Source organism: Culex pipiens, chromosome 2, assembly GCF_016801865.2.
Source record: "Culex pipiens pallens isolate TS chromosome 2, TS_CPP_V2, whole genome shotgun sequence".
Classification (NCBI taxonomy): domain Eukaryota; kingdom Metazoa; phylum Arthropoda; class Insecta; order Diptera; family Culicidae; genus Culex; species Culex pipiens.
In genome coordinates, this window is record NC_068938.1 from 65,039,988 (window position 1) to 65,067,919 (window position 27,932).

At 38.9% G+C, this 27,932-nt stretch overlaps 1 protein-coding gene across 11 annotated transcripts in view; it reads left to right on the top strand.

Annotated features, from left to right (window-relative positions):
• The window catches only part of LOC120418411 (dual specificity calcium/calmodulin-dependent 3',5'-cyclic nucleotide phosphodiesterase 1A-like), a 673,125-nt gene that overhangs the window by 598,068 nt on the left and 47,125 nt on the right, over window positions 1–27,932 (top strand). For 9 of the 11 annotated variants that reach the window (XM_052707729.1, XM_052707732.1, XM_052707722.1 and 6 more), the window contains one exon: window positions 1,100–1,186. The exons of the other annotated variants lie outside the window; for them this stretch is intronic. In XM_052707729.1, the coding sequence (XP_052563689.1) occupies window positions 1,100–1,186 (87 nt within the window). The remainder of the gene's footprint in view (window positions 1–1,099; window positions 1,187–27,932) is intronic. 11 annotated transcript variants of the gene reach the window in all.

The following is a 27,932-nucleotide window of genomic DNA, read 5'->3' on the forward strand; positions in this document are numbered from 1 at the left end:
AATAGAAGACACCGTTCGGAATTGAATCGTATTCTGATTAAATTGCATTTAATCAAGTTCTATCTTTCCCATTTCATTTGAATGTGAGCACACAGAAAAAATCTTTTCAACAGAGTTGAGTCAAAAACAGTCTACCCGATTCACCACTATCCAGAACAAATGCTCCACAAAGCAAGAAAGCTCTTCTCGTGTATTTACAATTTGCTCCTCACCCAATGAAAAAGTAGCGAAACAGCTATTTGCGAAAAGTTGTAGACGTTTTGCGCGCATTTCTCAGATTTAAAGAAAATATGTTAGTAAAATACAACGCAGCAGCGTGCAGCCAGATTAATTAAAAGTTTCTGTACTGAAAAGCAGAACCCTACGTGACATGGAAAGCCGAAGCAAGGAGGGACGCAGGAGTGAGCAAAAATTTTGTTGGTTCTTTTATTATTATTTTTTTTTTTGCTACTCTGCTGAAAAATGCCAGGATTAGCAAGCGGAAAATTGTTTCCAGTTTGTGCTGCTGTGGCAGCTTGACGGTAATTACTAGGCGAGAGACAATTATAATTGTTTGTTTGTTTGTCTGCGAGAGAGTTTTTGGGCTGGGGATAAGCTGCAAAAAGTTGGACAATTTTGTTTCAAAACTTTTTGGAACAACGTTTGCTTATGAAGAGCATTCTGTGCAAATATATTGGAAACTGTTTTAGAACATGATTTCTTCAAGAATAGAAAATTTTCAAGTATTTTATTTTATGTTTTGAAATGTTGTGTTCTATATGATCTGTTAGAAGACAACAAATAAACCTACTTCAGAAGAATTCACTACATAAGAAAACATTCTTTAAAAACCTAAATTGTCTAAATTGTCCAACTTATCCTGTCAAATTGTGCAAGGTAAACGATTTAAACTTCAATTTCTAATCTATTCACGCTAGTTGGTCTAAACATTTTCTCATCGACCTCCACATCAGATTAAGCCCGATTGGTCACCCTTCTTTAGCTCTATCTGAATTGTGTCTCGTTTAAATAACAGTACCCTGTCCTTGATTGCATCGCATTCTCCGTCTATAATTTCCACGGTGTATTATCTTATCGCTCTTTCTACGACTCGTTTTAGCCCGATTCATCGTCCCAGGTACGATGCGATTCCGTTCGCACAAGATCTGACGCCGCCCAAGTCGTCAAACGTGCACGTGTCCGATAGGTCTGTGGAAAATCGTTTTCTATAAGCTTTTTTGCCGTACGGAAAATTCGCTGCTCATTGTGTTCGATATTAGCTGCTCGTCTTTTGGCAGAAACCCACCTCGTCGGCGGCGGACCGATTCTGGGGCTAGATGTTGTGGACTAGCTACGTAGAAAGTCGCCGGAAAGTCAACAATGTATTTCGCAAAAAATGAAACTGCTACTTGCGTAACCAACAGCAGCTTGGCGTAGTAAATCCCTGTTTCCACCTACAGCTTGAGTCGTAAATTTTGGTGTCCTTTCCCCTTGGGAGGGAGGAAGCTCAACCAAGTCGGCACACCGAAAATGTGAACACACCGCAAACGTTGTAGCTTTCGGATGTAATCGCCAGATTGTCACCCGTCATGTAGATTGTAAAAACCAGTAGGGTTGTAGAGCCTGCACTAATTCCACAGCGATGGTAGTTGATGTAAGCTAATGTGGTATTAGTTGTTAACAGTAAAAAAGGGGCACACCTGATTTTTTTTTTCAAATTTTTAATATTTTGGGTACTTTTAACAGTTCACATCAACCACAGTTTGATGTATCGAGATGTTTGTTAAAAAATTTTTGGTCACTTTAAAACAATGGAAACTACCGATATCACTTTTGATTCAACTACAAAAGTATTGCCTTCAAATGGATTTACAACAAGGTAAGAAAATTTTACAATCAAACTACTTCAGGATTGGTTCCGTAAATGCTATTAATTTGGATGAAGCAGACAAAAACTTGTTCGATTGATGTGTGTCTTTGAGCAACTGATTGCTAAGATTTGTTTCCAGGTACATATAATAAAGAATCTCATTCTGGGATCAAATTTCAGGTAAAATAAATAATGTTTTTTCTGTTAATTTTTGTTAATTTTTGGAAAAGAAAAAAACAATGAAAGTAACTCGGTGCCATGGCAAACCAAATTTTGTTTTATGGTCAAAATCTCACAAAAGATGTTATTAGTTTTCAATGTTACTTTTGAACAATTCTCTACGAAATTGGCCGAATTCGACGGGCCTTCACAACGATCGAAGAAGCCATTTTGTGTCATTGGTTTACTCATAAAAGTCTTCATACAATTTTGCCAACTGTTGATTTTCTGATCGATATAAATTCTTCGGCAAATTGTAGATATTGATGAGGACTATTCATCACAATTACCGATTTTTAAATTACCATTTTCACAAAAAAAAACAATTTCCAAAAAATATTTTATGTAAATATTCTATGATTTTTTTAATATTTATTAGGGGCCAGAAAACCACAGCTCTTGTACAAAAATTTTGTCGCCAAGTTATGACTTTTGGAAGAAAAAAAAAATCACAGTTTTGAATGTAAACTCAAATTTGCAATCGAATGGTACTTTACAGATTTTTTAATAAAGTTTACCGTATTCACGATATAGACAGTTAAAATTTAATTTTAACTAAAAACTCACGTTTTCGATTTTTTTTAAATAGTGTCCATGATTGTCCATTACTGAAAATATGTTTTCCACAAAGTTCAGAAAATTTTCAATAAAATTGCCTAAGAGGCATTGAACATTGGACATCTGGTTGCGAATAAAAGAAAAAGAAACAAGACAATTGAAGTTTTTAAAGTCCCATCCAAACATTCCCACGTTTTCTAGTTCCTATATATTTTCAACTGAGCAACTCTCTATGAAATCGGTCGATTTCGACCATTTTTATTTTTTGTATTTTTTGATTTGGCTCAAACTTTGTTGGGGTCCTTCCATATGACCAAATAAGATATTTTGTGTGATTGGTTCACCCATACAAGTCTCCATACAACATTGGCAGCTGTCCATACAAAAATGGTATGTAAATCTTCAAACAGCTGTAACTTTTGAGTGAATTTTCTGATCAATTTGTCTTCGGCAAAGTTGTAGGTATTGTTGAGGACTTTTGAGAAAAAAATAGGTACACGGAAAAAATGTATTTTTTTATCAACTTTTTTTCACTAAATCTCAATTTCCCAAAATACGTAATGTAATACAAAATATCAATCAAAAAAATCAAACCATCCACATTAACGACCCCCGGGTCTTTTGTGGTCTCTATTGCAAGTTTCTGCTCGAACCTAGGAGTCCGAAGGCTTGAATGAGGAGAGCACCCAAACCTCTTTCTACTCCAAGGAACCTTCCACCCAGTGTTTGAACTGACGACCTTTGGATTGCGAGTCCAACCGCCGCCAGTGATTCCACCGGAGTAGGTTTGGTTTGGTGTGTTGTTTGTACTTATGGCATGGAGACAACTCCTACACCTGGAATGACTTAACAGCCTAACAATCAAGGCCGGGACCGACATTTGACTTCCTCATCCGATGGAAGGTTGCAGCAGATGGGAATCGAACCCAGAATCATCCGCTTACAAAGCGGACAGCGTAACCATTCGGCCACGCACTGCCACATACAAAATATATATGTTTTGATTTTCGAGATTTTTTATATGTTTTATGGGACAAAAACTTTTGATCCATAGAGAAACATGGTCAAAAATTGGCCGCCGAGTTATGAATTTTTGAAAAAAGGAGATTTTTGGATAAAATCAAAGTTTTATGCAAAAACAAATTTGACGTTATTTTTTAATAATTGAATTTGCAATCGAAAAGTACTTTACAGATTTTTTGATAAAGGGCTCTGTTTTCAAGATATAGCCACCGAAAGTTTGATTTCAGTGAAATGTTTGCAGTTTTTCGATTGTTAAAAAAAGTGACCATGAGTGACCATTTCTAAAACATTTTTTTTTAAAGTTCAGAAAATTTGCACTGAAATTGTCAAAGACACATTGAAGATTGGACCTCGGGTTGCTGAGAAAGAGCCACTTTAAGAAAAAGAAACACGAAAATTGAAGTTTTCTAAATCTCACCGAAACAACCCTCCATTTTCCTAATTACGATATCTCAGCAACTTATGGTCCGACTTTCAATGTTAAAATATGTTAAAAAAATAGTTTCTTGAAATTTTTCGATCTTTTCCAAAAAAATATTTTGAAATTTTTTAAATCAAGGCTAACATTTTAAAATGGCCAAACATTGAATATAAGCTCATTCAAAATGCTAGTCTTGATTTAAAAAAATTAAAAATATTTTTTCAAAAAGATCGGATTCATATTTTAACAATGAAATTAGTTGCTGAGATATCGACATTAGAAAATGTTGGGTTGTTTTGGTGCGATTTAGAAAACTTCAATTTTCGGGTTTCTTTTTCTTAAAACGGCTCTATCTCAGCAACCAGAGGTCAAATCTTCAATGTGTCTTTGACAATTTTATATTTTGAAATGATCACTCATGTTCACTATTTTTTTAAATTGAAAAACTGCAAATATTTCACGAAAATCAAACTTTCGTTGGCTACACGGAGAAAAAAGAGTTCCCAAAATCGTGAACAAGTGTTCATGAAAATGGGAACCTCGAACAAAGTGTTCAAATCCCATGGTACGATTTTGGAAAACGTACTATGAAATTTGAACACTTTGTTCGTGGTTCACATTTTCATGAACGCTTGTTCACGATTTTGGGAACACTTTTTTCTCCGTGTATATCTTGAAAAGAGAGCCCTTTATCAAAAAATCTGTTAAGTACTTTTCGATTGCAAATTCAATTTTGAATTTAAAAATAACGTCAAATTTGTTTTTGCATGAATCTTTAATTTCTTTTTCCAAAAATCACATTTTTTTCAAAAATTTATAACTCGGCGGCAGATTTTTTGACCATGTTTTTCTATGGCTCAAAAGTTGCGGATTTTTGTCCCCTGAAACATATCAAAAAATCTCGAAAATCAAAAAATACATATTTTGGGAAATTGAGTTTTTGTGAAAAAAAAAGTTTATTAAAAATTCTGCAATTTTTTTCCGTGTATCTATTTTTTTCTCAATAGTCCTCAACAATACCTACAACTTTGCCGAAGACACCAAATTGATCAAAAAATTCACTCAAAAGTTACAGCTGTTTGAATATGTACGTACCAGTTTTGTATGGACAGCTACCAAAATTGTATGGAGACTTGTATGGGTGAACCAATGACACAAAATAGCTTCTTTGGTCATAGGGAAGCCCCCCACAAAGTTTGAGCCAAATCAAAAAATACAAAAAATAAAAATGGTCGAAATCGGCCGCTTTTGTAGAGAGTAGCTCAATTGCAAAACTATGTTGCTTCCAAATCTATCCAAAACTTTTGAAAGTGCTACTGTACGACTCGTACTTATTTATAAATAATTACATCAATATTAAAGTTACGTCCCAAGTACCCAAGTTTATTCAAACTCTAAAATTGTAGCTTGCCGGCATATGCTGTTTGATCCTGTGCACATTTCTGTATGAGCTCATGTCCAAATTCCACATATTTGCAGCTCTAATTTATGTGTTTGACGTTCTGTTTCTAGCCCAAGAGTTCCGCAAAGGACACCCTCCCCTCACCCGTGGAGTGCCCTAGCGTCCTTTTTCCGAGGTATTTGTGTTTGCACAACTTTTTATTGAAAATAAATTTCGCTCCAAAAACAGGAAATTGTGCCGCCTGGCCCCTGGCACACCCCCACTTAGTTGTGACCCCTCGGCCCAGGAAATAAGCTCATTTTATGTTTTGCGGTATAGGTACGCCAGCACCCGACAATGCCAGGTGAAAAGGGTTTAAAGCACACCTTCCCTCACACTCACAGAGCTGTGGAGTGGAAAACATTTTCTTTGTGAGGAAGGCATTGTTGCCGACGACAGCCGCAGGAGAAAACAAGGCAGAAAAATCACACACACAAAAGAAGTGGGGAAAGCTTTATGGGTCGTAAGCCGTTACAGTTGCATTGTGATTGATAATTGCGGAAAGTGGAATTAAATATGTAACAATGGAAAATTATGTTGACGTTTTGCGAGGGGAAAGGGTGGGAAGTTCTTTTTCGTTTTGGGGTTCCAAGAAGGTCTGTTTGGGAAAAGAACCTTTTAATCCGAAAATAAAGTTATACAGAAATTTCAATTCATTAAAAAGGTCGGTCAAATGAGCATAACACTCTCTTATAGAAAAAAAATCTCTTCTATTGTTAAATTAAAATTAATTCAAGCAGAAATGAACCAAAGAGTCCAGACATGAAACCCATTCACATGCACGCAGAAAAAAGTTTTGTAGAATCAGCCTGTACGAGGTTTGAATCAACAAAATTTTTGTTGAATATAATCAACGCTGATTTTGGTTTGAAACAAACCTTGATTTTCTCGATTCAACAAAAGTCTTTTGTTGTTTTGAAAAAGCTGCTTTGACGTTTAGCGTTGATTCAACAAAAATTATGATTTTCAAATCAACAAAACGTTTTGTTGATTCAAATATGCCTTATTTTTCGAAGTGTGGCTTTTCTCAACGCCAGAATGCAATTCCTCCAGCAGACACAAAGAAAGTTTGTGCATTTTACATGCTCTCCAGAAGTAATTGCATACCACAATTTTCCCAACAGAACAATGCATTTCAGTTTTTCTCACTCGAAACCATCCAGCAGAAGGAACCTTGAACCGAATTCCGTCCAGAATTGACTGAGGAAACATGCGCCCAAAAGCGCTTCCCGCGTTCATAATGTGCTGTTGTAATTTATTCAGCATACAAATGAGTCCGCCGACGGAAAAAGGACGGAAATGTGAGGAAAAGCGACGATGCGAGCATAAAATATACATATTTTATGTGTGGCACGTAAGTGAAACGGAAACTATACGGACGGAGTTCTCCCCGAGCTTCCGCCCGGGATTCACCAATCGAAACGGAGGGAGAGGTCTGTTCAGAGCTTCTTTATTGAGTAGCCTTTTGACTCTTGTGTCAGATCGAGAACAAGCGATAGAACCAAATCAAACAAACTGAAAGGAAACTGGAAAAGGAAATTTGAAAAAAACCTACACAGAAAAAAATATGTAAATTTACACAGAATGTAATTAATGTTTCTTATGTAAACTCACTCAATGTAATATTGAAATATGATGTAAAGAGTAAAAAGTCATGGAAGTCACTCCAATGTAAATCTAAATCTAATGGAAATCATGAATCTCATGGAAACGTTGAGCATGGAAACTCAAATCTGATGAATTTCTACCCGTGTTTGGCTTCCTGTATATTCCTATTTGATGTAAATCATATATCCAATGTATTTCTGCCAAACGTTGACTTCAAAACTAACCGAACTAAAAATAGTTATATTTGGTTCTCTTTCTATCGCTCTCATACTTCGCTGGCCCACTGCCTGAGCCTCGACCTGAACAAGTTGATGCTTTAGCCGCTCGTTTATAAAATGCGAAGATGGCTCAGTCGGCAACGGGTAGCAGCAGTAACACCGAACATTCTACCCGTCGTCCGTTCGATTCCTGTCCAGCGTTATTCCACTTGGCCGTCGACGAGAAAGCGTCGTCCCCTACCTGTGAAACAACTTTTTAAAATCATAATTTCCTTTTGCTGCCCGCTTTACTCATTTTAAAATAGAACATAGGCCACACCCTTTTCCTACTGCAATCCAAGTCAAGCTTCTCATTCCCATTTGCCAATCAGAATTAGTTGATTTGAACTAATGTAATTTCCAAAAGTAATGTAAATTCCAAAACTAATGTAAATTTTCAAAACTAATGTAAATTTCCAATGAATCTAATGTAAATTTTCAATGAACCTAATGTAAATATACATCATTTATCATGATACCTTTTGGTACATGATAAATAATGTAAATTTACAGGAATATTTTTTTCTGTGTAGCAATTGTATAAACTGTTGAAAAATCACATTGAAGGACTTCAAATATCAGTTCTTACATAATTATTTGACCGAGTTTGGGTTGCAGCGGTCATTGAATGGATCACATTCCACAGAATGTACAAGGGAGTAAGGATGCGTGGACATACCGTTACAAACGAACTGTTTTTTTTTTTTGCAAACCTTGCACAGAATAATATCAAAGAAAAATGGGTTTAAAATGCATGTCACACCCGTGCAAAACTATTTGCAAACATTTATTTTTAGAAAATTTTATTTCTGGCTAAAAAATAACCCCCTTCCTAATGATTCAATGTGTTTTTTTTTTAATTCTAGATTATTTTTATTTATGTTGATCAAGTACTTTTTTTACACTTGCTCTCTCTGAAAGTGAGATCTGAGTAGAGGGTGACGAGCGGGATTTCCCGGGAAAACGACCATTTTTTGACCTCTCGATTCCCGGGAAATCCGCTCGAGACTCCCGAGAAATTTTTAACTTCTGTATATCGAAGCAAAATTATATAAAATAATAAGATTTTTTTTGGAAAATTCTAAATTGTTTAGAACATTGGATGTTCAATGTTCGATGTTCAAGTTCCAATTTTTCTTAAACCATTTATTCTCTTATCTTCTTCTTCTTCAGAAAGTGAAAATTTCACCTTGTCAAAAAATCCAATAATTATAAATCATATTTAGAGAAGCCAAAAAAATGTGGACCCCAAAATTTACCTTAAAGCATACTTAGCAGTTACACCCTAGACATGAAATCTATCTATACAGCAATTCCCCACGAAAACAGCATGGAAAAAAAAACAAAAGTCCTCGGATCGGGCTCAAAATTTTTCTGGGGGTTCCCTGGCCGAAATAATAACTAGACCCGTATTTTTTTGTTTGGCCACTAGGGTGACCTACGGCGTGTTAGGGTGGTCTAAAAAATTGCCATTTTAGTCGATTTTCGCAAAAACATTTTCTTTTTCGAAAAATCATAACTCCTCGCCATTTTAACCGATTTCAATTGTCTAATACGCAAATGAAAGGTGATAAGTTGGCCTTTCAAAGAAAAATTGTAAGAAGTTTCATAAATCTAACATATGAAAAAGGCGTATGAAACTTTAAAATGCCGTTTTGACGGTGTCTGGACCAAAGAGCCTATGTCTGGAAATATTTTTATCGGATTCCCCGGACATTTTTACATAACATATCAAAAAATGAGAGAAGTTCATTAACAGGATTCCGAGATATGATTTTTTGAAAATAAAATCCGTGTTTTCCGACGCGCCGCGCGCAAAAACCGGAGAATGACGAAATTGGCAAAAAATCAACTTTTTTCACTAAAACTGCGATAACTTCAAAATTTCAGCGATGGCCTATACATGTCTGGGTACCAAAAGCTGCGTCTTTTAATTACAAAAATTTTCGTGGGCAATTGTTGTATATATGAGTTAATTTCGCTGTATCAAGGTTATTTCCTTTTTTGATGTAAAAAATTAGTTATTTTGTATTTCACGTCAACCTCAAAATTAAATTATATTTTAGAAAAAAAAACTCTGGCAATATTTGTAAAGTAAATGTCGGCCAATTGTGGAGATTCGGGTTTTCCTGATAAACGTAAATATTTCTTCAATTAATATGTACAGTTCACCTTAAAAAACGAAAAAATAAGTTAAATTTGTGTTTTATTCGTTATTTCTCTTTAAAGTTATTGCCACTATTGGTATAGTCTAAACAAACTAAACAACTAAACAACTAAACAACTTCCCGGGAAATGGCCAAATTGATTCCCGGGAAATTGAAAATCTCGAGAATCGTCACCCTCTAGATCTGAGTGAGATCTACTGAGTTGGTAAGGGCGTCCCAAATTCTAAGAGGAAAGATGCATTAAAATGTGTATTGCACTAGCAATAACGTGAAAAAAATAAATGATAATTGATTTATCTTTAGTTTTTTACAAAAATAGTGGTGGGTTTTACACATTTTCAAAGTAATATTACTCAAAAAGGAGGTAATATTCAAACAACCAAAATTAAACTTTTTTTTCTGTTTCGGATAATTTTAAGGATTTATAAATCCCTAAAATTAAAAATGCAATATCTCGTGAACTGAAAATAAAGCATTCATCAAAAGCTTGAAAAACTTGAGCTTGATTATAAAATGTTTATTTCAATTTTGCACTTTTTTGTGAACGATTAAGATGGAATTACGCTTATACTTTTTTGCAGTTAAACTATAAAAGACCATCCATAAACCACATGGACACCTTAGGGGGGAGGGGGGTGGGGGCTGTCCACGCTCCATACAAAAAACATTTTTTTGTATGGACAATTGTCCACGAAGGGGGGGGGGGGTTGAGATTTCCAAAAAGTGACCACGTGGTTTATGGATGATCCCCAATCAAAATATGCGAAATTACACTGAATTCTTAAAAAAAAAGTATTTTTAATTATTATTTTTCTCTGATTTTTTTGGAAAAAGTTGAGGAGGAAGGGAAACAAAATAAGCATAGGCCTTAGTTTCGAAACATAATTGTGAGTTTTTATGGTGGTTTTTATACCCTTTTTAAGCCTATTTCTATTATCGGCCTATCAGCACTTTGAACATGAATTACAACTTTCATAAAGTGTTTTTGACTGTTCAAAAATCATAAATAGATCAAATAAAAGTGAGCAAGCAACTCTTCATTGTTGATACAGCTGAAAATGTTGATTTAATAGCGGAAAACGGCAAAAGTGATGAGAATTGGTCGAACGGCTTAGAGTGATTAAAATGGGTATATTTCCCCTACATCAGAATCCTTATTGAAAAAACAAGATTTTCACCCTCTGTTTTGGGCCATTTTTTAGAATAAAAAAAAAAAAGATATTTGCGTCTGTACAAAAAAAATAATCTTAAAAGGTTGAAATTTTGGTTGGTTGAATATTACCTCTTTTTATGATTAATTGTACTTTAAAAATGTGAACCTGATGAAAATTCAGCAGAAATTAATGAACATCCACAAATTCTTGATGTAATATTACACATTTTTTTACACAAAATCTGTCACGATTTCCTGATGAATATTAATCATTTTTTTTCTGTGTGTCTAATGGCACTTTTTGAATTTGTTAACAGGGTTGTTTATGAATGGACCGTTTAAAGTTGATTTTATGAATTATATGTTTATAACATATTCTTTTTTGAGCAGGAAAGTCCTGGATTGAGATTAGACTCAAAAATATGTTTTGTATATAAAGATTCAAAAATGGGTTCTAGCCTCGTTTGACCCCAAAAAAAGGTTAACATTCAATCTTCAGTATACTCATTTTGATTACAGATTCTCTAAAAAAAGGCCGATATTCCGTATAGATCCACACTTTATCAACGGGTTATGTTAATCAATGAAAATGCTACCCTGATAAGGGGTCATTCAAAAATATTGGAAGTTTAGCGAATACATGGACGATTTTTTTTGTACGGAAATGTGGATCTACAATTTTGAAAACGTTCTAACATTATTTTTGGGTGGCATAAAATAATAGGGAAAAGAGGTTCATTTTAATGGCAAGCGCAGGAAAAATTCTTGACTGAAGGTCAACTTTTTATACAAACTTATCTACACAACATGTCATGTCCTTGAGCTTTATCAACCATCATTAAATTGATGCCAAAATTCAAAATTAAATAGGACAAAGATACCGTCAATTTGTCAGCTGTTTCTTGAATAATTTTACGAATTTTGTTTAATTTTAAACGTGAATTGTTATATTTTTTAATCCCTTTTCAAAAATGTAAATTTAGTGCTTCAAATGATATGTGTCTTGAATATTCGATATTCCGTTTTGATCCTTCTCAGCTTAGATTGGCTTAGTTGTGATACTTTGTTTTGTTTTTTCAAACATCACACACTACTGACAGTTTAAATGGAAATTATAATTTGATTCGGAAGCTTTATTGAACGCAAAATTGCAATTAAATATCACAGTATTACACGATTTTTTTAATTCATGTTTTCAATTTCAATGATTGGATGCACTCTGGATTAATCAAGACAGACGAGTTCTCAAGTGAAACTTTAACAAACAGTCAATCAATATAATTACAGCTGATGAGATCTCGGCAAAACTCCTTTCACAAATCTCCCAATGACCTACAGCCCGGCTGACGTCGTCAACCTGACACAACAGCAGCAGCAGCAATTATTTCTTAATCCTCCCCGAACGCGATAAAGTACTTTCGGAAAACACCCTCATTTAACGTGACAATTGAAAGCGTCGTCACTCCGCTCCATCACTTCATCAACCCTGGCTAAGAACGTCACGAATTGGGAGGGGCGGAGGGTGGGGGTTTACGCGCGTCGCAGTAATACAGCACTGTCCTGGCCGGGCCCTTGTAAGTGTCTCATTGTTGAAGCAGGACGAAAAGGGTTCTTCAGTTGCAAGTGCAACCATATTGCTAGATGTTCTTGGAGGATGAGGTGTTTTTTTTTTTTTGCTTTAAAAAATAGCAAACAAAAAGATTTTATTTGAACACCTAAAATTCAACACAAAAAAAACAAGCAAAAAAGAGTAGGAAAATAATTTTAAGTCTTTAAATATCTTTTTTGTAAACCTCCCTAGTTTCACCAAACAAAAGAAAAAAAACAGGAACTGTACAAAATTTTCCACCGGAAAAAGGATTACATTTCATCCCGGATTTTACGCTTGTGCAGTTGGCTCACTGCCCCACAGAATAAAGTAGAGCACGGCGGGAAACTCCCGTTTCTTTTCCCGCCAAACTCACAGCGTCAGACTGTCTCTGTTGAGGGGGGAAATCGATCCAATTCCCAGTTTTCCCACACTCCCCGGAACGACTGGTGAAGAAAAATTTATTGTTACATTGCCAGATCACTTGGCCGGGAATTAACCCAAACGGATAAAAGTTGTTCTAATAAATCAATTAGAGTTTCGGGCGCCTCGTGCCCGAAAGCTTTCGGAAAAGCGACGTGAGAAGCGGGATAAGCTTTCTCCGTAATTTGGAGCTTCGGGGGAAAATACGCTCCGGGTGATTTGTCTTGCGGGGAATGGGGATCAGAACGTTTCACATTTGTAGCAAAGTGGGATGATCATCAGTCAAAGCGAGGGATTCGATAAATGTCGGTAATTATTCGTTAGGCAAGATGTTACGTGCCTTTGTAGTTTGAAGAAGTTGTTTATAATTTGTTGTTTATCAACAACATTTCCAAATTTTGATGGTTATCTTCAGGGAACTTTCTTTCAGTTTGTTAAATCACAGACAAACAGGAAAAATCTCATTCAAAAATTGCCAAACTACAATCAAACGGGCAATTTGAATTATGAGAAACTCACCACGGCAAAAGCGAATTCACCACAGCCCATTTACACGCGTTTTACAGTTGCACTTTTAGTGCAAATGGACCCTAAGTGCTCTCTTTGTCGTTCTGGCTTCAGCATAAACTAAAGTGGTTTCTGTTGTAAAGTAAAACAAAAGCTCAGTCAAACCATTTTCATTTCGTACAATTCAGTGCTTGAGAGTTTTAACAGAAAACAAAATCCCCCTCCATTACAGAATAAATCCCCACCACCTTTCTACCAGGAAAAACTTTTCTAATTTGACTGCTCCTCGGATCGCATCACTTCCGTCCAGCTGTCGTCTCGTCAACCACCAAACGCACTCACCTTTCAATTATGCACCGGGAGCTTTTATAATTTCTGGTGAGCTTTTACATGGTTCGTGCACTTTAGTCCGGAAGTCAAATGATGTTATTCGATAATTTTTGTCAGAAAAAAAAGTTGAAAATCTGAATTAAAAAAAATTATTTTAAATTTTAAGTATAACTGTGGAAAAGCCTTAACGTGGCATAACCACCATCAGCTTGGCTAATTTCACCTGAATTAATATTGCGGTTGAGCTCTCGCGGCTTGCTTGCGCCCGGGAATTTAATATTACAAACTCAAACACGCAACACCCGCGGGAGAACTGGAAAACATTGGCTACGCAGCATCGTAAGCTTATCCGCTGTATTGCGGGATTTTGCAGGATTATTTTATACCGGGAACAAACACGAGGATTTTTTAGCTCACAAAGTAGAAGTTGAAAAAATGAGCGGATAAAAATAAAATTTTAATCTGTGTAAAAACTTTCCAGTATGATGGAAATAATAAAATGTTAACAACCTAGCTGTTACTGACCATCAACGTCAAGATGCACTCCGCAGGAGCTTCCACTATTTGACCAAGTCTCAGGTCAACAGTCAAATTAATCAATCAACTTGACATACATCTACACTGGACAGCATTACATCTTCCTCCCGTGGCAGAAGATTAGTGGATATTACTTCCCTGGAGCGCCACAGCTCGATATAATTACACACCGCGGCTATTCTTACCACTTGGGAGACTTACTTAATTGAAAACCCAATTAAACCGTGCTACTTGAAGTGTTCGGAAACATGCAAGGACTGCCGCCCGTGGTCGGTCACTGGACAGGGATCAATACCGTGGCAGGTTGTAATTTGAGGCAGATTGGAAAAGAGATTTTGGTGGAAGTCTAAATACGAAACAGTCGAGTTCCTTTGAATGCGTATTAACGAAGTACCAATCTTCTGAAAACCCAAACCCCTGGAATATCTTTATCTTAACAAAAAAATGGTAAGATTATACACTTGCTCTAAAAATAAATTTTTCACAGAAAGCTCGTAGACCCACCTTCATACATATCGACTCAGAATCGAAAACTGAACAAAAGTCTGTGTGTATGTGTGTGTATGTGTGTTTGTGACCAAAAAACTCACTGAGTTTTCTCAGCAGTGGCTGAACCGATTGATTTTTATAAAGTTTCGATATGTAGTTCAAAAGTCATGTATAAAAATGTGTTTTTGTATATATCTAGTTGTTGGATAAGCGACCGGAAATCGATTCAAATATCGTCATGTTATACATCGTTGGTTAGGTAATCGCAAGACCTTTCCAACGATTCCTAAACATTGAAGTTCAACCCTGTCACGAGTTATGCCCACTTAAGTGATATTTATGTACTTTTTTGAGGACGGATCTCACTTAAATGTATTAAAACTATATCCGGATCCATTATCCAATCCACCGTTGGTTACTTAATCAAAAGACCTTTCCAACGCGTTCAAAAAATTGAAGATCTGGCAACCCTGTCTCGAGTTATTACCACTTAAGTGATATTGTGTACAATTTTAAGGCGGATTTCAAGAAAAACTAGATGAAATTTGTGTCCAAACCCATTGAATCACCAATAGTTGGTAAAAAGTGAGGAAGGCACCAACCACATAGGTGGATTAATTTAGTTTTTAAATTACAACAAACCTACTGAACGTACACGGAGAAAAAAGATTTCCCAAAATCGTAAACAAGCGCTCATGAAAATGGGAACCACGAACACTTTGTTCGTGGTTCCCATTTTTATGAACGCTTGTTCGCGATTTTGGAAACTCTTTTATCTCCGTGTATGGAGCTAATCAATCGACTCTTGACCATTTTTTTGCAAATGTTCTAATAAAACAAATTTCGGAGGACAAACTTGGACAAACCTTCAGAACATTCTTGTTCAAGCCCTGCGATGTCCACACTCCTTTTCCCCGAGTGGAATGTAAATAATAATAATTCATGTCGTCAGCAAAGGACACCGCTTCGTAAGTCCCCCAACTGACCCCCGTTTCCCCGTAACTCTAAACCGTTGTAACGATAATTGAAGACACGAAAAATAGCCCACAGAAGGTGCGAGAAAAGTATACGTACATTTTAATTGCTGATGGGTCGAGTCCGTTGGGCTAAGTGGAACAACTCCCTCCGGGTGATGGTCCCTAGCACAGGTCATGGCCACGGGGCACTCCGCGTCAGTCCGAACTTTTCGTTCGACCGTGATGGAAGTATTTTGTCGAGAGTTCGATTGAGTGATCTTCTTTTTGAGCGTGGCAGCTTGGTGGTACATAACTCTGGAAGTTCCCATGAAGGCCATGTCCCGGCGGTGTTTCGGGGCCACCAGGAAGGATAAAAAGGACCGTAAGGATAAGCGCCGGATTAGCCAGGAGCCGCGCTGCATGGAGACGTACTGCCACGAGCACTGCCGGTCGGTGGCGATCGATTTGGTCAACTTTCTGATCCGGTACCAGTATGAGAACAGGTAGTGTGGTGTGGCATTGCAGAGTTGGTTTGGAGTGGCACTCGGTGTACTATCTAGAGGAGTTTATGGAAATTACATTATTGCTCCCTGGCGTTAAGGACTTTGTATCTACAGCCGTAACATGCAAGAGGTCGTAAGGTGTTGATCCCGGATCATACTCACATAACTTCAATGAGTACGATAGAAGAATGCCTATTGTTTATTACTTTGACTTTCAATCTGTATAGCTGAGTTATCGTTGAAATATCAAAAAAGTGTAATTTAGCTATGCTGTTATTATTTTTCACTACATCCGAGGACTCAAAAAAAAGCCAACTAAATTCTTTGAAGAAAACTCATCGCAAAAACAGCTTTTCACTAGAAAAAGCAGCTGGATATCGCATGATAAAGTACTTCAAGCATACTTCCCCGTCACGTTGAACGAGGATTTTCTCGCGTGTATGTGCTGCAACTCGGGGGAAAATAAAACCAGAGACCGAAATTCCTCGGAAAATAGCATCAGTGCTCGCCTCCCTGGTGGAATTAATTTCCCAGCTGCTGCCTTTCTTCCCTTCCAACGGAGAAAAAGAGCTTTGATATTGGACCACTTTTGCGCCGGATAAACTGACGCACTTTCCTTCTTTTTTCACGCGTTGGTTGGTTTCGTCCTCATCACAAGAATTTCGTCTTATTTCGTCCCTGGGAGCAACTACAGTACCACAAAAGGGCTGCGACTTAAGTGGCGACACTTGGGCGACACGGTTCGTCCGTGTCCTACGACGAAATCCACACGAATGAGCTTGACACTCTCACAGCACGCCACTTTTCCTTCTCGTTCTCTCTCTCGCCTCTCTTTTCCAGTGGTACCAACCTCCCGGAAGTTTGCTTGACAGCACTCAATTTACACGGATAACTGTTTCCAATCAAATTTTAAGTTTCTAATACAGATCATGTGCTACACTGTTATCAAATTGTATGCATTATTATTTATTTATTAATTTTGTTTTCGCAATGTTGAGTTTAATGATTTATTATTGCTAACAATTATTTTATCTCAGGCGAATTATTTAGAAAGTATTCGGGGAATAACCTATGGATAATTATTTACGTTTTTATTTATTATATTTCAGCTCTATTCTCTACAATATCCCCCTCCTCCACTTTGACGACGAAAGAAAAAAAAAATACGAGTAATTTATGTCCTTGGTGTTTATCGATTCGTCCTTATGATTACGTAGTGCAATAAATTCAACAGCAAAATGTCTTACTGATATATGTTATAAATAAAGTTATCATCGAAACGAGATGGTCTTTTCAAACCACCCCGACGTCGCAGTGACGTCGCTTCTTGCTCTTCTTCTTGCACTGACTGTGTATCCTCCATCCCTTCTCCCGTTCCAGCTTCCCATGGTGATGGCGCCAGCCTGATATCCCCAACATTGCGTACATATTGAACCCCGGTTGCGCTCACAACTACTACCTTCGCACCATCCCTGGCTACAACTGTATATCTTTCTGCTGAGAATTGAGGGTCTGTCTTCGATCGTTTTATCTGGCTTAACAGCACCGTATCCCCAATCTTGATGTTAGAGTTCCTTGCTCCTCGTACGATATCAGCATGCTTTTTGCTGCTTAGCTTGGTTTCCGCATCCTTCTCTCGTATATCTTCCCGGTCCAGTACTTCCCGATGCCTCTCGTTCCACAAACTGGGGAAGGTTCCTCTGTACTTCCACCCAACTAGCAGCTCAAATGGTGTGACGTTGAGTCTAGCATGGGGCACCAACGTATTGTGGTTGTGAACGTAGGTTTCCAGACTAGTTCTCCAGTTGATTCCTTCAATCTTCGATGCACTCACGGCTTTGATGATGGGCTGATTGTGGCGTTCCACCATACCATTCGATTGGGGACTAAATGGTATCGACTTCCTGACCGACACCCCTCGGGTCTCCCAAAACGAGCAGAACGCTGAACTCCCAAAAGGGGGCCCATTGTCGCTTTGCAACACACGAGGGCATCCCCAGCTTTTGAAGATCTCGCAAAGTGCCTCGTTCGTTGCTTCTGCAGTCAACCGTTTCATCTCCTTAACCAGTAGATAACGAGAATACGTGTCTACGACTATGAGAAACTCTCCAGCTCCAAATCCGGGTATCGATAAAAAATCGATTTGTATGGTATCCCACGGAGCTTCCGGTAAATCCCGGGACGAAATTGGCAGAGGAGGGTTCTTCCGTGACAGCATACAACATGTCTGACAACCTTTGACGAAGATTTCTGTTTCGACCGCCATTTTTGGCCACCAAAAGAACTCTCGCATAATCCTCTTCATTGCGACTTCTCCCACGTGTCCTCCGTGAGCCGATGTCAGCGCCTTTCGCCTTAGCTGAGCAGGTAGTACAATTTTCCCATCCTTGCAAATGAGTGTCCCGATGTAGTGAAGTGACTTCTTCTGAGCTTCGTACTTGCGCAACTCCGGTGGCCAGTAATCGAACTCCAACGCATTCCGTAGCTCAACCAATTCCACATCTTCCTCTGCATATCTCTCGATTTCACTCAGCGTAATGTTCATATTTCCTAAATTGAAGGTTTATTGTATACATAAATGAGTAATATTAAACGATTTAACGAACCTGTATCAAGCGCGAACAGAGCATGATTGTCCTCACTATCATCTTCGAACGGCATGTCCTTTTGAGTTGCGTGTATCAGTCGCGACAATGCGTCAGCGAAGTTGTCCTCTCCCGGGACACGCAGGATAGTAAAATGAAATGGCAGAAGCCGGAGTGCCCATGTTTCTGCTCTGGACACGGCTCTACGGCCAATACGATGCTTTCCCCCGAAGATGAATTCATTGGCCTCGGAATCGGTGCGGACTACGAAAGTGGTGCCAGTCAGATAAAATGCGAAGCGTTCAACACCCCACACCACGGCTAACGCTTCCCTGTGCGTTTGTGGATAACGCTGCTCCGTTTCTGCCAACGCCTTCGACGCGCACGCGATGATTCGAGGCACCTTGTGATCATTAAACTGTACTAACACTGCTCCGAGTCCAACTGCTGATGCGTCTACGTATAGTTCCGTCTCGTCTGATGTGTTGAAGTATCCCAGTGTCCTGATGGAGTTCGCAACCTCCTCCTTGAACGTGCAGAACTCTTCTTCTTCTTCGTCTGACCAGTAAAAGTCGACAGCGTTAGCAAGGGCCCGCAGTTTTCCGGTTTTAGACGCACGGTGAGGTACAAATCTATCCACAAACGTCACCAGCCCTAGAAAGCTTTTGACTTCTTGAGTCGTTTCCGGTCTTCTAAAGTTCTTAATTGCGGTCATTTTCTCATCTTCTATCTGCCAACCCTGACTCGTCAACTTGAATCCCAAGAAAGTCACAGACTGTTTGCGAAAATTGCATTTCGACATATTGATCCTAACGTTGTGATTTCTCAATCTTGCCATCACCGCCTCCAGATTCTTGTCGTGTTCCACCATCGAAGTACCGTAAACTAGAATGTCGTCGAGGTAATTAATTGTTCCCTCGCAGCCTCCTAGCACAATCTCTTGTAGGGTTTCCTGGAAAATATCTGGCGCATTGGTAAGACCGAACGGAAGTCTGACGCATCGAAACATGCCGAACTCTGTGAAGAAGTTCGTCAGGTGGCGGCTGTTCTCGTGTAACTCAATGTGGAAGAAGGCGTTGACCAGGTCTATCGTAGAAAAAAACTGAGCGCCGTTCAGTTTGGCCAGAATCTTTTCCAGTGTCGGCATAGCGAACGGTGTTCGTTGTACGTACGTGTTGGGTCCCCTTAAATCGATAACCAGTCTTATGTCCTCTTTCCCTTTAGGAATTACGAGCATGGAGGAACAGAATCTTCTGTCCATCGACTCCTCCACCCGTTCAATTATGCCCGTGACGAGAAGCTTCTGAAGTCTTTGTTCTACGATCGGCTTCACGGACAGGGGCACGTTCGTAAAGATGTTTCTGCACGGAGGCTTTGTTTGGTCGTAGTTGATCTCCACTGGTGGTATGTTGAACCTGGGGAATCTTTCTTCTGTTATGGCCGCGATGTCACTTGCCTCGTACCAGAACTGTGGGGATGATCTTCCGGACTGCACCGGAACCTTCAAACCCAACAACAAAACACTGTAGCGCGTGGCTGTGGCCCGACCAAGCAGTGATCGCGCCTCTTTAACGACATAAAATCTTTCTAAGAGAATCGGACGATCGTTCGATATTTCCAAGAACGCTTCAAACGTCGATACTACCGGAATGTCTACCGCCGACGCGTATGCTTTCAATGGCCGATCGGTGCCCCGCTCGATGTTGTGCAGTTGTCGTCGGCGATTTTTATCAGCACACAGTTCCATGAATATTTGTTCAGTTATTGTGTTAACTTGCGCCCCCGAGTCAATCAAGAACTTGCAGGGCAGTCCCGCAATCCTGGCAACGATGTATCCATCCTTCTCGAATGTCGACGAGCATGCTGCCAACACCAACTGATAAAAGTAACCACAGATAAGTATACTCTGGCCTTTAACATTTAGCCCAATAATCTGTTTACCTGCTCGCTCGAGTCTTTGAGCGATGTGGGTGGCATCTCAACTTCATCGATGACATCACATTTCATCTCCTCACAACGCGTAACCTTTTCCATTGACGTCTGTTGAAATAAATTTTTAATAAGCATGGGTGAGATGATGATGATGTAGCACAGACAAACGAACAGAAAGTTTGAGGAAATAAAATTTTCATCATCACTTTTTTTATTTATTTTTTTTTTTTTTATTTTTGCGTTACAACCTTTTCATTTGTTTGTCTGTGTCTTTGTCGTATATCGGAAATAATGAAAGTTTTATGCTTTATTTCTAATTCAAGGTTTTATTTACTCGTTAACATGTTTTCAAATAACGAAAGAAACAAATCAATAACTCAGTATTTCCGTTTACGATTAGAACCATCAGTTTCCACCTACGTTCGGCTTTGCTGCCTCCCCACTCTCTGCATCCCCATCCATTAATGCTGGAAGGTTCGACACCGCGTTGACCTGTCCGTTATTCTCCACACGCTGGTTCGAAGTTGGGTAAGCTGACGGGCATGCTCTTGCGAGATGACCGGTTTTACCACACATCAAGCAGGTCTTATCCTTCGCCGGGCAATCGTCCGATTTGTGGTACACGCTGTGGCACCTGTTGCAGCGATCAGTGCCACCGTATCGCTCTGGCCACCGGTACTGATTCGATCTGCGGAAGTTGGCTGTTCCGCGATAGCTTGCAGATCCTCGAGAGCTCTCCGCTGAACCGCGATAGTTTCCGAACCCTCGCGAGCTTTCCGGCCGACGGTATGGTTGGAATCGGGCGTTGAACCGGCCGACCCCAGAGCCGCCTCCTCGCCGAAACTGTGCCTGACGGATTGGGGTGAAAGCTTCGTCTGCTTCTACAGCGGCCACCGTCACCTGCTCGTTGCTGTTGTACTTTGTCTTGTAGTGATTTTCATTAAGGTTTATTGCTTCTAGACCACGAATGCGGTCAATCAGATCCTGATAGGTAAGCTCCACTTTCTTGACATCATTCAAGTCGTTCCAATCTTTGATGTCGTTGATCTCCCTGAGAAAAGTCATGGCGACGACCCGCAACTCCTTCGATCGACCGTGACCCGCTAGCGTACCGACGATTTCTTCCAGTTCTTTGCAATCCTCGAAGTTGCACTGTCTGGCCACCTTAGCAGCACGGGCGACATACGCCATGTCCGACTCGTTAGCGTCCTGTGCCAGCAGCCGCAAGCGCCGGCGTTGCAACATAACGTCAGATGAGGATCGGAAGTAGGTTCTCATTCGGTGCATCGCGTTCGCAAATGGGAATGTTTCCACATTCGGGGCATCTTGGGTCGATTTCGTGTGGTGGAAGATTTCGAGAAGTGCAGAGCCGGCCTTGACTTTGAACAAAGCCAACTTCGTCACTTCGTCCGTAACGCCAGCGAGATCCATGTGTGAAGAGAAAATATCGACCCACTGATCAAAATCGCGCCTCCCGATCTGTTCACCTTCTGAAGGTTTACATTCCGGGATGTTGATGCTTCCTACTGTTATCGACGACAACCAACGAGTCACGTCCGGAACGGTATCCTCCTCGCGAGTCCTATGGGCTGGGTTCCTCACGAATAACCCATTGTTCGGGGAACGTCTCGACCCGCCGGCCTGAGTACTTGACGGACACTCTCTTGGGTTGAAATCCACACTCTCGGCTTCGTTGCCATCGCTACGAGATGCCAGCAAGCTGGCCTGCAGGGCGGCGACACTCTCGTTCAAGCTCTCCACCTGCTTCGTCAGCTCGGCGTTCTGCTTTTTGAGTTTAGCGTTCTCAACCAGAATGGGATCATCCTTGACGGCCCCTTTGGTCTTTCTGGGCTTCCTGAAAGTGTAACAATGTAACAATCCACGATTAGGATTATTGTAATCATTTCTCACTATAAACTATGTTGACTTCAGTTCTAGCTGAACGGTTTCTTCTCTAATATCTTTCAAATATAATCCCAATCGTATTTGGTGACGCACTATTTTTTTTTTTTTTTTTATTTTTTTTTTTCTTGCTCCTTTTCTTTCTGGGAGACCTCTCGCTCCTTTTCTTTTTTTTTTTTCTAGGAGACCTCTCGCTCCTTCTTCTTTTTTTCTAGGAGACCTCTCGCTCCTTCTTCTTTTTTTTTCTAGGAGACCTCTCGCTCCTTTTCTTTTTTTTTCTAGGAGACCTCTCGCTCCTTCTTCTTTTTTTTTTTCTCTAGGAGACCTATCGCTCCTTTTCTTTTTTTTTTTCTAGGAGACCTCTCGCTCCTTTTTTTTTTTTTTTTTTTTTTGTGATACCTCTCGCTCCAATTCAAAACTCCCTTCCAACCATCCAGACAATCCCATCCCTTCTCTGCATTCCCTTTGATGCGATGCGACTCCTTGTACAATAAACTACAGAAATCATAAATAGATTTCCCAAATAATTGAGATGCATGACTTCGTGAGCTTTTCCACGTGGGAACGCGTTTCACGGTTACATAGAAAAGTGGCTCGAATGAGCAGATGCGGCGACACACACACAGATAACCGCCACCAACTAAGGAAAAAAACACGAACCCGGTTTGGCCTGTACGCACTTTCCCGCGAAAACACTACTCATCCATTTCCAGTTATCTCCCGCATTAGAAGCACTCTTTTTCCCATCGCTAACTTAAACGGATTAAATAAGAAGAAACCCATCTCGCCCTCAGCCACCGTGCCTGTTCACGGCCAAATCCGAAAAAAATGCAATCACTTCATTTTCCTTGAGTTAAACACGGTCCTGTTATCCTCTTCGTGAGGAAACTTGATTTATTTAGCAGCCGTTATGGCCCTTTTCCGCAATTTTTCACCAAATACATACCTAACTACGCCATTGTCGTGATCCGCCATTTTTCTTCTCCGGCTGGCGACACTTGGGCGACACGGTTCGTCCGTGTCCTACGACGAAATCCACACGAATGAGCTTGACACTCTCACAGCACGCCACTTTTCCTTCTCGTTCTCTCTCTCGCCTCTCTTTTCCAGTGGTACCAACCTCCCGGAAGTTTGCTTGACAGCACTCAATTTACACGGATAACTGTTTCCAATCAAATTTTAAGTTTCTAATACAGATCATGTGCTACACTGTTATCAAATTGTATGCATTATTATTTATTTATTAATTTTGTTTTCGCAATGTTGAGTTTAATGATTTATTATTGCTAACAATTATTTTATCTCAGGCGAATTATTTAGAAAGTATTCGGGGAATACTAGATGACACCAAAAAAAAGCAGCTTCTTGATTTTTTATATCTTTCATTTTTTAATGGGTTAAAATGGATGATAATATACATTTTTAAGTATGTTTCTATTGTGAAATTGTCTCAGGAACACGAATATGATAAAATTATCACCAGAAAATGGGATCTAAGGGGTGCCCCGAGCAAAAATTGACAACCAAAAAATTCACAAAAAGTAAAAGTGTCTATTCAATATGTTAAACTGCCTTACCCAACCCGGTCTCAGTCTCAGATGGTAGTTCCAGATGTCCCCTACAAGCTGCAGGTCGATCCGAGTTGATATCTGGATGGAACACTTTTTTATTTGAGTTTGAAAATTATGCTATTTTTTCACTAAAATGCCAATAACTCCCTTTAGAATTAACCAATTTGGATGTTCTATCCTGCATTTTGTTGCATTTTTAAAGCCCTTTAAGATGCATTTTGAATTTCGAAATTAAATTGAATTTTGCCTAAGTTATAGCCTTTTTAAGATTTTTTACGTTTTTGAACCTTCAAACTTTGTGTCCCGATTTGCCCCACTTCCCGTTGACCTAGAGTGCTCATATTTTGGCCAGATGCTAGTTTTATATGTACAAACAACCCCTGCAAATTTCAGGCAGATTGGTGAGGTCCAAACGACGTCCCATACAAAGGGGTATGCCCTGTTCGTGGACTCGCTCTTAAGTATCGTAAAAGAAAATTGAGTCGACATTCCCGCCAACGCTGACGCGCCGTGGTGAATTGGCAGCCATATTGGGGGACATTCCGGGCATTCCGTCTTTCTTCACTTTTTTTTGTTTGCGAGTTCACCGCGCGGTGGAAGACTTGCGGAGAAACCCATTTTGTGTGGTGAAATGTGGAATTCTGTGAAACTATTCTGCGGAGAACAATTAACTGCAATGGAAGGGAATAAAAGTGAAGCTCGTTGAAGATAAGTTGAGCGGGAAAGTTCATGAAGTTCTTTAATTATGTTTTGAATAACGCAGCTACTCTCCTGACATTTAATTGCAACATAATTTCCGGAAGCTAATAACTTCTAGGTAGAAAAAAAAAACGTTAAAAATATGTTGTCTTCGGACAAGCTGTTCTAAATTGATGTTTATCCAACATCCCAGAAATGATAAGAATCAGACACTTACTGCCCCATCTAGAGGCTAAAACTGAAACAGTTGCTATTCGCCATACGTTTTGACGATCTTTCTTATACAAATTTCATGAGCTTTGGGGGAGGGGCTATCTGAGTGTTAAAAAGCAGTGTAAATTTTCAAATGACGATTGATAGTGGATCGTTGCTTTGATTTTAAAATTCTAAACTAAATTCTCAAAACAACCTATAACCATGGGTTTCTATTGCCACCACAGCAGGAAAAAGAGCGAAATAGGGTTATGTAGCTTGAGCGCAGAGCGATGTTTATTTGCGACTTGAGCGATTTGACGGTAAACAACGAATGAAAAGAAAAATATCAGATGCCGCGCGAAACAAACGTCAAAATAGAAAAAACCCGGCACTGAAAAATGCTGATATCTTGCCAGCAGGGCTGCCAACTAACAGTTTCCTATGCTGATAGGACCTTTTGAAAATTTTATCTAGAATTCTGAATTTTTACTGAAAAATATTTTATTTTCAAAAAGCTGTATTTAGTAAACCTGTAAATGAACTTTTGCCATTTTTGAGTATGAGTATGCTTTGTGAAATTTTCCGGGGAATACGATAAAAAAAATTTCAGACTAGGCTCTTTGGTCCAGACAAAACGTAATTGAAAGACCTTTCCAACGAGTCTAAAAGTTCGAAGAACTGGCAACCCTGTCGCAAGTTATGACCACTTAAGTGATCTTTATGTACTATTTGAAGACGTATCTCATCTTTCTGTTTTTAAACAATGTCCGGATCAATGAATAAATATTTACGGATCAATTTTAAGCAAGTACCGTCATCTGGGGCAAATCGTTACTACAGTCTGAATAGGGACAGCAGGTTTTAGAACACTTAATAGCTTCATATTTGGAAATCGATGCACAATTTTTGTTAATCTGTATCTGTTCTATCCGAAACCAATCAAAAATATTAAAATATTGTGCAGTAACAAGGCTAAAACAACTTTCCCAATTCGACCCATGTGACCTGATTCGCCCCAAATGACGGTGATGAGAAAGGAATCAATGTTAGTTTTTTTTTTTTTTTGGAAATATTTTTTTTGATAGCTTCAACTTTTGGTCAAATAAATAATACGATAATCTTACTTATTGGGGCAAGGAATCTCTTGATAAATGTTGGGAAAAAAATAAAACTCAAAATTATAAAATAACCTAAAATTGGTCAGAAAGTATCTTGAGCCAAAAAATAGAATAGTATTTTTTGCTTTAAAAAAAACTTCATCATCCCGGTACGAGAATCGAACTCACGACCTCTGGATTGGAAACCCAGCACGCCGCTAGTCGAAACCCATCCCCTACCGGTCAGTATTCCCAGTGAGTAGAATTACTCTTTGAAGGGATCTGATCTTTAAGGTATGGGTTAGCTTAATAAAAAAAACGTTACTTAATCCACCCTTAGGTGGTTGGCGCCTTCCTCACATTTAAAGGGTGCTATCCAAAATGCAAAAAGTGCGTAAATAACACTTAAGTGCTTATAACTTTTGATAGGGTTGTCAGATTGTCAATAATTTGGACGCGTTGGAAAGGTCTTTTGAATACCTATCCAACGATAGGTCGCATGAGAGATCCGGACAGCATTTTCATCAACATATCTGAGATCCGGCCGCGAAAAAGTGCGTAAATAACACTTAAGTGCTTATAACTTTTGATAGGGTTGTCAGATTGTCAATGTTTTGGACGCGTTGGAAAGGTCTTTTGAATACCTATCCAACGATAGGTCGCATGAGAGATCCGGACAGCATTTTCATCAACATATCTGAGATCCGGCCGCGAAAAAGTGTGTAAATAACGCTTAAGTGCTTATAACTTTTGATAGGGTTGTCAGATCTTCAATGTTTTGGACGCGTTGGAAAGCTCTTTTAAATACCTATCCAACGATAGGTCACGTGAGAGATCCGGACAACGTTTTCATCAACATATCTGAGATCCGGCCTCCAAAAAGCGTATAAATAACACTTAAGTGCTTATAACTTTTGATAGGGTTGTCAGATCTTCAATGTTTTGGATGCGTTAGAAAGGTCTTTTAAATACCCATCCAACGATAGGTCGCATGAGAGATCTGGACAGCATTTTCATCAAAATATCTGAGATCCGGCCTCGAAAAAGTGTGTAAATAACACTTAAGTGCTTATAACTTTTGATACATTTATCAGATCTTCAATGTCTTGGACGCGTTAGAAAGGTCTTTTAAATACCTTTCTGAAAATGTATAGCATGACGGGTTTTCTAACAAAAACCACCCTTTTTACAATCTTCCGGACTTTTGTTAAAATCGTTTTTTTAGCATAACTTTTGAAGTACTTAACTTAACTGCATAATTTTTAATAGCGACTTATGGGACCCCAAGACGGATCGAATGACGCCAAAACGGACAAAATCGGTTAAGCCAATGTCGAGATAATCGAGTGAAAATTTTTTGATCAACATCCCACCACACACACAGACATTTGCTCAGAATTTGATTCTGAGTTTATAGGTATACATGAAGGTGGGTATAGGAGGTCTTAATGAGAAGTTCATTTTTCGAGTGATTTTATAGCCTTTCCTCAGTAACGTGAGGAAGGCAAAAATATTCATAATTTTCGTTTGCGCACTTTTTTTAAATTTAAAATGAGAATGATAGGTGAAATTTTCCGGGAATCCGATAAAATATTGTCACTTTATAGTTTCATAGGACCACCTGAGTGTAAAATAAAAAAAATATAAATAAATTTTGAATTTCAACAAACTGAACTGAAAAACTTTCTGAAAAAAGTCACCATTCAGTTGAGCTAGATCGTATTATGTTTTGAATAAAAAATAAATCTGTCGAAAAATATTTCAAATAATGGGAAAATTTCATCTTTTTTCGATAAGAGCTTTGCAGATTGGAAAGCCTCCGAGATAAATGGAAAAAAAAAGTGTTGACAAAACCATTTAGGCCGTTGCAAATATTTTTTGAAGTCGCTGACCAAAGTCGAGGGGGAGCAAAAAATAAAAA